The 13,633-nt window shown below is 43.6% G+C and overlaps 1 protein-coding gene across 2 annotated transcripts in view; it reads left to right on the top strand.

Annotated features, from left to right (window-relative positions):
- The window catches only part of LOC128934740 (tropomodulin-2), a 33,752-nt gene extending 20,341 nt beyond the window's left edge, over window positions 1–13,411 (top strand). For both annotated transcript variants that reach the window (XM_054272585.1, XM_054272586.1), the window contains exons 4-10: window positions 2,835–2,957; window positions 4,004–4,090; window positions 6,770–6,900; window positions 7,501–7,608; window positions 7,883–8,026; window positions 8,330–8,474; window positions 10,488–13,411. In XM_054272585.1, coding sequence (XP_054128560.1) covers window positions 2,835–2,957; window positions 4,004–4,090; window positions 6,770–6,900; window positions 7,501–7,608; window positions 7,883–8,026; window positions 8,330–8,474; window positions 10,488–10,522 — 773 coding nt within the window. In that variant the 3' untranslated portion in view covers window positions 10,523–13,411. The remainder of the gene's footprint in view (window positions 1–2,834; window positions 2,958–4,003; window positions 4,091–6,769; window positions 6,901–7,500; window positions 7,609–7,882; window positions 8,027–8,329; window positions 8,475–10,487) is intronic.
- The last annotated feature ends 222 nt before the right edge of the window (window positions 13,412–13,633 follow it).

The following is a 13,633-nucleotide window of genomic DNA, read 5'->3' as shown; positions in this document are numbered from 1 at the left end:
CTTTAAACTCTGTCCTTAAATAATGAAGGAAAACAGGTTGACAGCTGTCTATAAACAGACACACAGGTTTTGTGGACAGGTAATAAATTGCTAATAACATGCTAAATATAGGAGGTTTTCTAACCTCCATCTGCTGTGCTACAGCATCTCTTCACAGTGGAATGTTCTTATCTAGATATCATTAAAATGAATATTTTTAAACACCACTGCATGCCAGCAAGACCCACATACATTAAAGATATATATTACTGTCTTTGACATGACCTTGCCCCCTTTGAATATTTCATAGAACCAAGAATAGAAATTTTTTTTCTGAAACATCTGCCAAGAATGCATTAAATGAAGCTATCATTGGGAATCATATACACATTTAACGAGATTCAGGCTGGTATCCAAGAATTACATATGCCTGAAACAAATGTTTAAAATTGTATTCCTATATATGTGAACTGTACAGCAAAGGTATGAGCCTCTAGAGGCTTCCATTACCCCTTGATTTCTTGCTATGCAAGGCACTTGACCTTCACATATCCAAAGTCCTTAAAGACCAAATACACCACATACTGTGCCCAGTTTAGTCCAAACTCAAGGTCCTGTGTCCCTTTACAATGCTATGTGTGAAAGCACAGACTTGGATCAGTGCTTGTTGAAAGTGTGACTGGGGTTTGGGTCTGGGGAGAATCACTCCCTACCTGGTGGAGATGTGGAACTGCTGCTACAGAACAGCGTTATCACTCAGGATAAAGATTCCTTCAATATCTCAAACAACCTACTGAATACTCAAAACTCAGGTGGAATCACCAGGGATCTGAAAGGAAAACCCTTTCTTGGCAGTATTCCTCACTATTGATTGCTTACTCAGATACTCTGATTGATTTTGGTTTTCTAGCCTCAGCACAGTAATGAATTTTTTCCTTATGTCAAGCTGGCATCAGGTTAAGTCTTGGTCAGTGGTGTCTGGATGGTGCTGCCATCCAACACTTCAGGTTAGGGGGTAGCACAGAGAGGGTCTGAAGTCTGCCCAGCTGTGCTGCTGGTAAATCTGGAGAGCATAACTGACCCATCTTTGCAGAGTGTTTCTTACCCCAGATTTCCACTTGATTTTTGTTTGATGCTGCTGGGATGGCTGTACTTAATTGCTGTGACCTAATGCAGTCACAGTTAAAATGGTTCTTACCTTTCACCCACCAAAAGCTTTTATCTTCTTGAAGCCTTTTCTAAAAAGATTACTTACTTAAAGAATCACATGAAAAATAAATCATACCGTGATACTACTTTGACTTTCTGCATAATTTTTTGTCCAATTTCTACTCAGAAGTAGTTTAGTCTTGGTAGAAATATCTCTAAGGTAAATAATGTGAATCATGTATCAATAAACCTTGCCAGAGTTTCAGAAATATCAATTAAAGTTTTTTTCTGAGTTTACTCAGTGACTTCAGTCATGAAAGCTGACAGCATAAAAATAGCTGTAGACAAACCTGTATAAAAGATATAAATGAATTGGAAATTACAACATGAAAATGATACTTTGGACCATAATGAGGAAAAATGAAGTCACAGAGGATGACAGTGTTGAAAAAAACAGAGTCCAAACATCTGTAATTCAGCACTAAATATCAGAATTGCATTTATGAATGGTAACAATATGACTAATAGAGTTAAAATGAAACTGTTTTAGAGACATTTCAGAAAGCCACAGGACTAGATGTAATGCTTCAAGCATTATTTCTAGAGTGCAAAAAGCTGCACAAAATGAAAATTTAAAGCTGACAGTGGCCAAAGCTGCCTGCACCAAAGATCATCATTGCATCAGGATTAATTAAAGCCTGCTTGAGAAGTGGTTGTTAGGGACAAGGTGAGGGGAACAATGGCACAGGGGACAGTTGATCATGGGAATTCCCTCAATTATTGCAGCAATGGCACTGTCTGATCCTGGGGCATCATCCAGCCCTGCCCTGGCTGTGGGGGCTGCTCAGGAAAGCTGAGTGGGAGAAAAGCCCAGCAGTGCTGGTGCCTGGAGTGCAGCTCCAGCTCTGACTCCACTTTGCAGTTACATCATCCCAGGGCTGAGGTTAACCACCATAGCAGCCTGAAGGAGTAGTGGAACTTGTTGTGCTGTTCCTGGATTTATCCTGCATTTTCCCCATTTCAGCAGACAGGCCAGTGAGCTCAGCCTTGGGGGAATATTGCATGGAAACACATGTCTGCTAACCCAAAGGTTTCAGCAGGATACAGAGAGAAACAAATATGCCAGGAGTCTTTCTTGGGCAGCATGTGGTTCAGTTCTGACTTTTCAGGGCTGCACAAATGATCAGGGTAAGGCTGTTTATGTGAATGATCATCAGGAGACACAGGGAAAATACTCTGGAGGGGCTGGGAATTAAACTGAGTTACTGGAAGAGAATAGGTTTGCTGAGCTTTCAGGATCATGTATGGAAGTTCATGAACTGAAATATTCTTGCAGTAGGATGGTTTTAACTGCTCCTGGTGCCTCATTTAAATATAAGGATGAAATTTCTGCAAGCTTTTTGTGTAGACCTGATTCTGCCTATTTAAGGACACAGGACCTTCAGAAAAATCCCAGCTGGGACTCCTCCTAAGAGCAAATTCCTAAAATAACAATCACCAACACAGAGCAGTAATCTGCACCTTTTATTTTTAGACTTATTAAGATCCTGGTGTGGAGGATAACATCAAATAAGAAAGAGAAAAACATGCATGCGATAATATTTCCAAGCAGTTCCACTGTCACAGACCTATTCCTCTGCTGCCAGGAGGCAAAGGAGCTGTTCCAATAATTCATTACTCACTCTGGCTTTTTTTCTTTATCTTAGGCAAAATATTTATCCCTAAAGAGAAGCCCGTGGAAACGCGCACGGAAGAGAAGGTGACCCTGGATCCAGAGCTGGAAGAGGCCCTGGCCAGTGCTTCTGATACTGAGCTCTATGACCTTGCAGGTTAGAAACACACAGATGTGATCCTCCCACATGTGCAGCCCTGCTCTGGCCAGCCCTGCCACCAGGAGTGTCCCGTGATGGCCCCTGATGCTGCTCTGGTGGGTCACACATTGCCCAGGATGGTTGAAGCAGCACTCAGCAGCTGCTGCATTTCAGACTTCTCTGCTTAAAGCTGATGTGTCAGGCCAGGGGGGAGATGAAGCAGCTCATGAGATTTGGGGAAGGGAAGGGTGGACAGTGCACTGCAGGCTGGGGTGCTGGCACTGTAATGGAAGTGACTGATCCCACTGCATCCACATTGTTTGTAACATACTGCAGCCACCTCCTCTCAACTCTGACATCCCAAATAGCCAGATAAGCTTGTTACAGTGGATAAAGATCCTGAATCCATGAGGAAATTTGGAATCTAACTCCTCGAATGAGAAAATTGGTTGCCAGGTGATTAGACATGGGTATCTTCACCACTCTGATTATTTTCCAAGCACATTAGTATTGATGTGCTTCCACTGGAAACCCTGGTGGGAATGCCAGTGCATTAAGCTCATCACATGTTCAGTGAGATTCTCAGATGCACCAAACAATAGAACATACAAGCAATAAGAAGTTCAGGTTGTATATTAGGGAAGGAAAGTGATTAGGAGTGTAGCATTGAAACAATTTACAGGGAGGTGGTGGGATTTCCATGCCTGGGTGTTTTCAGACTCCAGCAGACAAAGCCATGGCTGACCTCATTAGTGCTGGCAGCGCTCCTGCCTGAGGGAGAGGCTGGACAGGATGACCCACAGTGCTTCCTTCCAGCTGGCACTTCTGGGATATGCATTCTACATTGACTTGATTGTTCAAAAATCTATATTGGAAGTGTCTGTGTCTCCAGAATTAGGAGCCCAAAGGACTCTCCCTACAAGCAGGCGTGACGCACACAGTTAGCATTTTATAAAGGGGGTTTTGTTTGGGGAACTAAACTACAATTTGTAGCAGACACTTTCCTGCAGTCTGTGTTCCTGTCATTAACATTGTATCCTCTTGCTGCTGTTTACACATTTCAGCTGTTCTTGGAGTGCACAACATGGTCAACAACCCAAAATTTGATGAGGCAGGAGCCCGCGGTAAAGATGGAAAAGGAATCGTGAGAAGTAAGCAAGCAGATTTCTCTTGTGGGCTGCAAGTCATCTCTAGGGACTTCTACAGCTGTAGGTGGGCTCTGTTGGTCTAATTTAGTGTAATGTCACTGGAACCAACTTTGATTGATCTAACTCATCATGAAAGGTGACTTTAAAAGTAAATATGATCTTAAAATTCATTATGACAACAGTAGTGTACAAACAGATGATTCCTAAGGGAATTTCTTTTCCTAGAGAGCAGTATCTGGCTCTGCAGAGGTGTTTGAAAGAGTGGGAGTATTTAAGAGGCCAAGACATATAAATTTCCATTCCATTTCATTTTAGGCAGCAGGCAGAAAACAGAGTGAGCTGTGGCTAAGAATTGGCTGCAGTTCAGGCCAGGCCCCAAGTACCTGCATTTACACACCTGAAAAATTACTTGTAACCACAAATAATGTGGTTATTTGAACCACAAGGGCTCAAATGTGGCAGAATCCCTGTCAGAGTCACATCTGTGACCAGAGTCACCTTGAGCTACATTCACAGGGAGGCAAAGCCTGCCTGGATGTGCTCCTGCCCAGCCACTGCCTCTCATCTCCCACCTGCACCTGGCTCCTGGGGCAGTGGTGCAGAGGGTGCTGTTCTGTGCCTCCCTAGGGACACAGGAAATGGAATCATTCTGGAAATCCCCCAAGAGAAACAGCTGCAGTTACTAAAAACAAATCCAGAAATGTTTGCACTAAATAAACAGGCCTTTGGTGAATCTGATCTGAGCTCAGCAGCCCACAGGAGGCTGGATGGAGGGAGAAATGGAGCATCTGAATTCCAAGCTTTGCTTGAGAGCTGCCAAGCCTTGATCCAGAGCTTGTCACCTCCAGGCCCTGGGTATCTAATGGGCTAAAGTTTACTTTTTAAGACAAAACTGTGGAATGCCCTTTCCTAGGGAAACAGTACTCAAAAAAGGTTTTCTTCTCCTCATGCCATGAGAAGAGCAGCTATCTGTACCAAGGGCTTTCCTTTCCATTTTCCATTGCTGCAGGGGAGGTGGGGAAGCAGACAGGACCCCATGTCACTTCATTTTTCTCAGGATAAAGCTGCTCTGCAGGCCTTCCCAGTGGGGCCCTGTGTGAGCTGCCATCTATCTCATAACAGGCAACTGCCTGCATTACTAATCCTCCTAGATTTCAGAATATTTTTGTTGTACTAAGTCAAAAAGTCAGCTATGTGAGTCAGCTAAACTATGCTCCAATCACAGACCTATGAACCAGAAAATCACCATCACATCACTGTATTCTTTGGTCCAAAAGCAATACCTTGCCTTAGCCAAGAGAAATGCTCCAGTAAAAATTTGCTCATCAATGTGGCAAAACAGCACCATGATTAAAGAAACAAGAAAAACTCAAGCAGGAAAACAACAAGAAAGTAAGGAAAACAACAAGAAGTAGAAAATGAAAATTCCTCCTGGCTCTAGCCTGAGTACACTGGGATGTCTAACCTGAGGACAGGGTGCTTGTGTCTCCCCTGCTCCCAGTCTGGCAGGGTGTTGCCACAAGTGCAAAAAAGCTTTGCTTTTTTTGTTTACTTTCTGTCCTTGCATCCCAGGTGAATTCTCTACATGTGGTTTTCAATTCCCAGCTCCCTAGAAAGGCTGAAGTGTTATCAGGGATATGTGAGATCTCTCAGGAAATTAGTAAAAAGAGGTTTGGCATCAAAGGGAGCAGAGTGAAAACCAGCTCAAGATTTGTCTATGACTATCTCTATTATGAGTATGAGCTCTAAATTGGATGTGGTTTTCTTTTGGCCCATGATATGACATGAACCTTTACCCATTGCAATGAACAGCAATGTGTACTACACTGAGACTGAACACAAGTCTTCAGGACCTCTCCCTGTCTGCAGCATGAAATAAAAGGATTCAAACTTACTTGTGGTCAGCAGCATTCTAGTGGCTTGGGAGGTCAGGGTTAATAAATTAATCTCCACAATTGTATGTGTGGGAATTGGAAGTACTAATTATGTTCTAAGCTATGATTTTTATACATCTCTGAGAATATTTATAGCTCATAGCTTCCAGCACTAAATACCACAGTTCTTTGGAACATGACTACTCAAAGATTTCATAAATCTTGGTGCTGGCAGACAGATTTACTTTTCATGCTTTGATGGTTTTATTATTTTAAAAGTGCAGATGTTGCAAATTTACAAGGGCTAATTGAATTTATAGTAAGCTGAGATAGTATCAGCTGAGAGGAGGAAACTGAGGGGCCTCCTGCCCTTGTTGCTTTATGTAGCACAGTCCATTCCTAGGTGCAGGGACATTTTCTCACTACAGTGGGCAAGGTCTGAGCACACCTTTCTTTGCAGATACTAGGCAAAGTACAAAGCAGCCCTTGCAGTGTATCACATCCCAAACAATACTCTTCAAAGCTGCTTTGGCTGCAGTTAATTGTGCAGGGATTTTATATGAAGGAGGAGTTTGCCCTTGACAATGCTGCCCAGCCTGCCTGACCTCAGGCTCCAGTGCCAGCTCTGGGTGCACAGGGGGTGCAGAGGGCATGGCAGGGATAAAATGGGGATCATACTCCTACCTGCAGGTTTGTGGCTCTCACAAACCCTTCTGGATTGCTGCAGTACAAACCTAAATGGGAATGGAACAGCCAGAGGGATGGTGCCTGTTCCTGGGCTGACATTTCATGAGATTTTGTGTTGCAGATGTGGTGAAAGGTGAGAAGGTCAAGCCCATCTTTGAGGAGCCACCTAATCCAACCAATGTGGAAGCAAGTTTACAAAGGATAAAAGCAAATGATCCCAGTCTCACAGAAGTTAATCTCAACAACATAAAGGTAGATGCTGTGGTTTTGTCCATATCATCATAGGAGGATTTATTCAAATACTTCCAAAGCCTGTGCCTTTTATCCTCATATTTTCTCTCTCTTTACTGTACAGAAAAAGCAGGGCACGCAGGGAAGGGGTGGGGAAAGGACTGCTGTAGAGGCTCCAAGGTCATCAGTTCCTGATCATCCTGAATTAAAGGCTGATTAAATGCCCCAGGGGTGACTCCCTTTGGCTGCATTTCTCAGCAGATTGTGAAGGAAGATCTCTCATGGGTACTGTGCAATCATCACTGGCCAAATTCAATCAGCCCACACGGGCAGGAGGAGGAGGAGGAGCTGGCATTGGAGACTGCACAACTGGCAGAGGAACAGAAAGTGGCTCAGAGAGGGTCACGTGCTGGCCTTGGCCTGACCCAGTTCTGGGCAGTGCTGGCATCTCAGGCACCTCCAGCCTCTGGGGGCCACTGTGCCCACTCTGGAAACCATCCTGAAACCAGCAGGGGTGTTTCCCTTGCATAGACTGTGCTTGTTCATCAATCAGTTTCATAATAACTAAAATCAGCAGTGTGATTGGCTTTCCTAATCACTGGATTTGTCTTTTTACCCTAGAATATTCCTATTCCAACACTGAAAGATTTTGCAAAAGCTCTGGAAACCAACACACATGTGAAGACATTCAGTCTTGCAGCTACTCGAAGCAATGACCCCGTAGCTATTGTAAGTTTCAACATTACTGGGAAAAAAAAACCACAACAAATTTTAAGTAGGACCATGTCTGCTTTAGGATACATTTTTTATTTTCCCTTGCAGGAATTCTCTATGGCTATGAAAAGTAGAAATATAATCTCTTGTGATCTACCTCTCCATTCTTCTAAGCATATTTATGTTTTATTTCTTGTTGGTACTAAGCTCTGTTTTGCAGATTCCCTGCTATTCCATGAAACTTTCAAGATGTTATCTCATCTCATGTTCCCTCTTTTTGGCCCTTCAGGCATTTGCAGATATGTTGAAAGTGAACAAAACACTGAAGAGTCTGAATGTAGAATCCAACTTCATCACTGGGACAGGGATTTTGGCACTGATTGATGCACTAAAAAAGAATGAATCCCTAACAGAGATTAAAATTGACAACCAGGTAAAGAGAGAATGTTGGGGAAGCTCACTTTTGTTTCTCTTTTATGTGGATTCCCAGAGGGTTCTACCAGGGACTCTGGCAGAGTCAAGGCAGCCTCTGTGGCTCTGTCATGTCCCCAGTCAGTGCAACCAAAGAGGGGAAAACTTCTCAATAATTCTACTCAAAACCCAGGGCAAAATCCCCAGGGATGGGATTCTCTTTGTAGTTTGCAGCCCAGTACTTAAATGCAAGCACTTACTTCTCTCTGATATGAATGCAAATGTTTCCTTTTCTTTTGGGCATCCTTCACTACATCCCAAACAGAGGCAGCAGCTTGGGACAGCTGTAGAGATGGAGATTGCCAAGATGCTGGAGGAGAACTCCAGGATTCTCAAGTTTGGATACCAGTTCACAAAACAAGGTCCAAGAACCAGGGTAGCAGCAGCTATCACTAAAAACAACGATCTGGGTAAGCTGGCACTGCATTTACTCATCATTTCTTGGTGTGACCTTCCCAGGGACAGCTCTCCCTGTCTGCTCATTCAGATGGAATTTTGACCACAGCGTTATTCACACTGCTCCCTGTGAGGGGAGAGGCAAAGCTCCTCAGGCTCTAGAGCAGAAAACAGCAAAGATCTTACTGGGATTAGGAGCCACTATTTTTCTCCTGCTCCTTCTGGGAAGGGGAGTTATTTCAGCCTTTTCTGTGGAGTGTCCTAAATTTCTCACTGCTCTATCAGCTGTTCTGGGCAGTACATGAGGAGTCAAACCCATCCTGTTTTCTCAGAGGACACAGAAGCCCTGACTTTGATGTCCAGCCTGCCCAGCCAAGGGAGCAAACCAGACCCTTCTGCTTTTGTGACCAAGGACAGGCAAAGACAATAAACCCTGCAAGTGTCACCTGAGTGTGACATGCTCTGCCCTCAGTACACAGAATACACAGGAGTTGACTGGGCAGAAGAAATTTAGAGTGAGAAGGGGAAAAAAGAAATTAACTTTGTCTTTTTAATCAGTTCTGCTTCAGACTGGGGTATCAAACCATGATGTCTTTGTGGGTTTCAGCTTGGGTTTCTCTCTGTGGGAACTAAGATAAAAGTTGAGCTAAAACCTTTTTCTTTCATGCATACTTTTAGGGGTTTGAAATTTTAATTTTTAGCAATATCTAAGCATTCCAACTATATACTATTTTTCCTGTCAGTGTCCCAGAAGGGTATTTGAAATATCCCATCTACAAATAGAGAAAAACCCTTTTTTCCCATTATTTCACCACTTGTCGTTAGACTTATGTCCTAATCTTTATTTTCCTGTGTTTATGTTGTTTGGTTTTGTTCAGGATTTTGTAGGACAGAATTCCTAAATGAATTCAATAAAATAAATGAACAAAACACTGAAAGCAGACACAAATAACTGATGCTACACTGCAGGCTTTGGAATAATGCAATCTGCCAAAAAGGCATGATGAAAAAAACCTCCTCTTAGTAAAGTAATGAGATGTTTAGTAATATATTGTTGTTATTGACTTTCTGTGGTGAAAAGCATTCATCCATCAATTTCTACTGCTTTGTCCTGTGCTTCAGACATTCAATATCAGGAACAGGACATGACACTGACATAACACTAAATTTTCTATCACACAAACAGGAGAACCTTCCAAATCTTATCTGGCCAGGTCAGAAAAGACTCAGTGTATTTTACTAGAATGTGGAGTAGCAAATGCTGCCCAACTAAACCTGCTCTATACCAGGTATAATGTATCTCAAGTGCTGTAAAAATTCACACTTGTCAGAATAATCCAGCCCATAACACAAAGTTTTCCATTCTGGTTTGCTAAAAGACAACTTCCGCCTATGTGGTTTCCAGTGAAAAAACAAAGTCAATTAATTGATTATCAGATGCAGTCAGAGCATGTGAAGTTTAAACAGGTAATTGAATGTCCAATATATTTTTTGCCAATATTAACAGATATTGGTACTTCAGAGTACTTCAAATTATTTTCTAAAAGAATATGACTATTGCTTACCTACAGTATACACTGTGCAATTACAGAAGTCATTAATTTTTGATGCCTAAAGCTTAAATAATCCTGAGCACGGCAGACTAGAGCAGACCAGCATCAATTTAGCTGGAACACAGTGTCATTTAAAAGAACAAGAAAACCGTAATAAAATCTAAATGGAATCACTGGAAGGAAGTGCGGGAAGTGGTGATTTTTTAATCATCTAAAACCTTTACCTCAGAATGTGTTTTTTGTGGAAAACGTACTGATGTGAAATTTTGGTGAAATTTTACAGTCTGCGATACAAAAATGCAGTTTGGGTATAATTATTTCGTTGAGCATGATGGTATATGGTACATATTGATTATGGTAATTTCCATAATCTGAGAATTTCCCAGAAGCTGCTCCCTTGTGTGCTGGTTGCATTGCTGGGAGGGGTGTGTGTGCCCTCAGGGAGGCAGTGCTGACTCTCCTTGTTGCCCACAGTGCGCAAGAAGCGGGTGGAAGGGGAGCGCCAGTAGCCAAGGACACCAGGCACGACTGGAGACCACCACCACTGCAGCCCCAGAGTGCTCACTGCTCACAGGGGAAGGCACTGGAAAACTACTGCAATGGGGGTTGCTGATTTCTGTCAATGTCTCTCCTTTTAACCTTGAAAACAGAGCCTGCTCATTCTTAATTTTCGTGGTCAATTTAATTCTTATTGGAAAGGTTCATAGTTGGTTTGATTTCAATGAAGGAAACGGTTTGCAGTATCTGAAGCCAATATGCAGCATCTTAACTGTGTTACTGAGCATAATATATAGTGACTCTGACCCTTATTTTAGACACTTTTTGATATATAAAAATATCACCTTGTATATGGATAAGGGATTCTCTGCTGAAAATAGAAATTTTAGGGCCAAGTTCTGCAATGCCTTATGTTTGTGAATAATCCTTACCCATGTGTATAGTCCTGCTGAACTGAATCCTGCAAAGGGCAGCTCCCAGGAGTAGAGCTAGCGATGCCAGTACAGGTTTGCAGGTTCCCACCCCCGAGCCTCTCTCCTGCAGGGATCTGGGCAGCTGGAAGCTCCTTGGAACAACTCCTGTCCCCCCGTGGGTCTGCACCCGCCCAGCTCCCCGTGCAGGGTCACGCCTAGACGTGCAAACGTTGTCAAAGCGTACTTGTTTACATCAGCTTAGGTTAGCTGGATCATTTTGCAATGTTACACTGATGTTTTTTATTCTTACTCCACACTGTAAAGTAATATTAGTGCTGCCAATCCTGTAGACGTTGAATGTTTTGGGTTTTTTTCCTAGGCCAACAAGTTTTTGTTTGCTACTAGAATGCACAGTTTACAGATAGTGATCTTAACCTAAACAAGTATTCTGAGCAATATTTGTTTTGCTTTGAGCCATGAGTTTGACTTTTTTTAGTTCTGTATTTATGTACATTTGTTAGCATTATAGGACTGTTCTCAGGATCTTTTAGATGAAGATTAATTAAATGCTTAATCCAAGAGAGCCACTGTGCTACCAGGGAAAAAAAAGACATTAAAGGGGTAGTTTGGACAGCCACATGACTGACATTCACATGCTGCAGCTGAGGTTTGTCCCTGTATCACAAGGCACATGAGTATTTGTGCCAGTGCTTGTTGTCACCTTATTGTAGGGGTTCCACACTGCTGTCTCCTTATCACAAAAGTTCCATACCTTCTTGGTGTTCCTCGTGGGCAGCTCCTCAGGGCACTGACTCTTTCTTCTTCACAAAGCAGCCACTGACTCCAGCTCCCCTCTCACCCAGCCACCCCAATCTGTTATAGCATCTTCTTCTCATTGGGTACAGCTGTGGCCTGTTAAAGTCAGGCCTGCTCCCAATCTTTGATAATTGGCCCAGCTGCAACTCCTTAGGGGTGAGATTACTTTCTACACTACCTTTTTTTTCTTATATTCTATCCCCCTACAAGTGCTCATCTAAATAAGGGCAGATTTAAGCACATGCACAAATGCTTTGCTAAATCATGGCCTTAACTGATGTGTTGGACATTATCCTAGCCCAGTGGGAAGCACTCACAGAGCAGCAGCTAACCCCAATGCTCAGCAGCATTGAAATTTCAGTAAGAATGCAGTCTGATGTTTCATTTTGTGTTATTCACCATCTAAAACTACTCTCTGCCTCAGTTGTATCACTGCCAACAGCTGACTGACAGCCAGAGGTGCATGCTGTGAGAGCCCAGGGATGCTCAGGTCAGGTGTGTCACACACCCCAAGCTTTCAGGAAGCTGCAGAAATGCTCCTGCAGCCAGAGCTGGGGCACAGTGGCCTCTCTGAGACAGGGCTGCACACCACAGTCACTGCAGGATGCTCCTGAGCCGGCAGGGGCTGCTGGGGGCACTGGGATCAGAGACCTGGGGGTGCTTGGCACAGTTCCCTGAGTGATGTTGTCACCTTGCTGAGGTGTGAGCTAACAGGATGAACCCTCCCTCTGTGCCTTTTGTAAGGGAAATGAGAAGGTCCAAGGCAATGCTCTTCCTGTTGGATACTGGTCTTTGTAGTGGGGTCCAAAGTGAATAACACTCACTGAAATCCCACTTAAAATACTTGGCTAAAGTGGTCTGCTGAGCTGGGATGTAAAGTGCAGCAGCCACAGTTTACTTCTCTGAGAAGTCTCTACAATTTACTTCCCTCCCAGTCTCTACAATTTCCACTTCTTCCCTTCCTCAGAATAAACTGAAACCTTTGCTTTGCAAGTAAAAAACAAAATACACAGGGGAGCCTTGCTAAGGTTTTCCCTGGATCCATGCAGGATTTGCTGTGAATAACTTTGATCTCCCATTGAAAAAAAATCACAAGTTCTGTAATACAGTCATAACTCTGCATGGGCTCAAATACAATCCTTAAAAACCATTTGGATTACAAGGGGAATACTGGGCTTTGCACCATGAAGTTTCATGGGTGGGAAGAATCCTCATCCACAACACGTAAAGATTATGTTACTGCTAACCTCCAGTGATAGGAATCACTCTGCCCCTAATTTCTTTTTCTTTTCCTTTAATCCAACCAAGGGAATCCCAATTATCAATCAATTGTTTGAAGATTTTTTTATGGTTATTTTTTCTTTCTTAGTGGTACGTGTCTGCGTTCAAGGGAAACAAGTGCAATCCATTTCTAGTCTTAGCCGCCATTGACAGTGTTGGTGTTTGCATGCAGCAGTTTCACGGGGATGGACTGGTGCGACTGCTCCATGGTGTCTGCAGCACCTGTACAGCTTTGCTCAGAGCCACACACTTGTCCTTACACAGCCAGGGGTGTTCTGCAGCCCCAGTTTGCACCATGGACTGAGGTACCTGGCTGGGTGGTACCCAGCTCTGTGGCTCTCCATCCCTTCATCTGCCCCTTGCACAGCCAGGGTTCCTCTGCAGGGAGGAGCCTCAGGGGGATCGCCCCCACACCAGCCCCACCATGAGCCAGCAGCGTGCACCCCATGGCCAGGAGCTGGAGCCAGCTCCTTCCAGCAGGGTGAGCAGAGCTCCCAATCCCTGGCTGCTCTCTGCAGGCAGCTGCTGCCAGCCCCTGCCAGGGGGCTCAGGGACCAGACATGTCTTGGTTCTGCCTCTTCTGTGTGCTCCACACAAAGCCTAGGTTGTCAC

This window comes from Melozone crissalis, unplaced genomic scaffold (assembly GCF_028551555.1).
Source record: "Melozone crissalis strain CALT ecotype California unplaced genomic scaffold, PUWL_Pcris_2 ptg000014l_1, whole genome shotgun sequence".
Lineage (NCBI taxonomy): Eukaryota > Metazoa > Chordata > Aves > Passeriformes > Passerellidae > Melozone > Melozone crissalis.
This window is presented reverse-complemented; position numbering and strand designations above follow the sequence as displayed.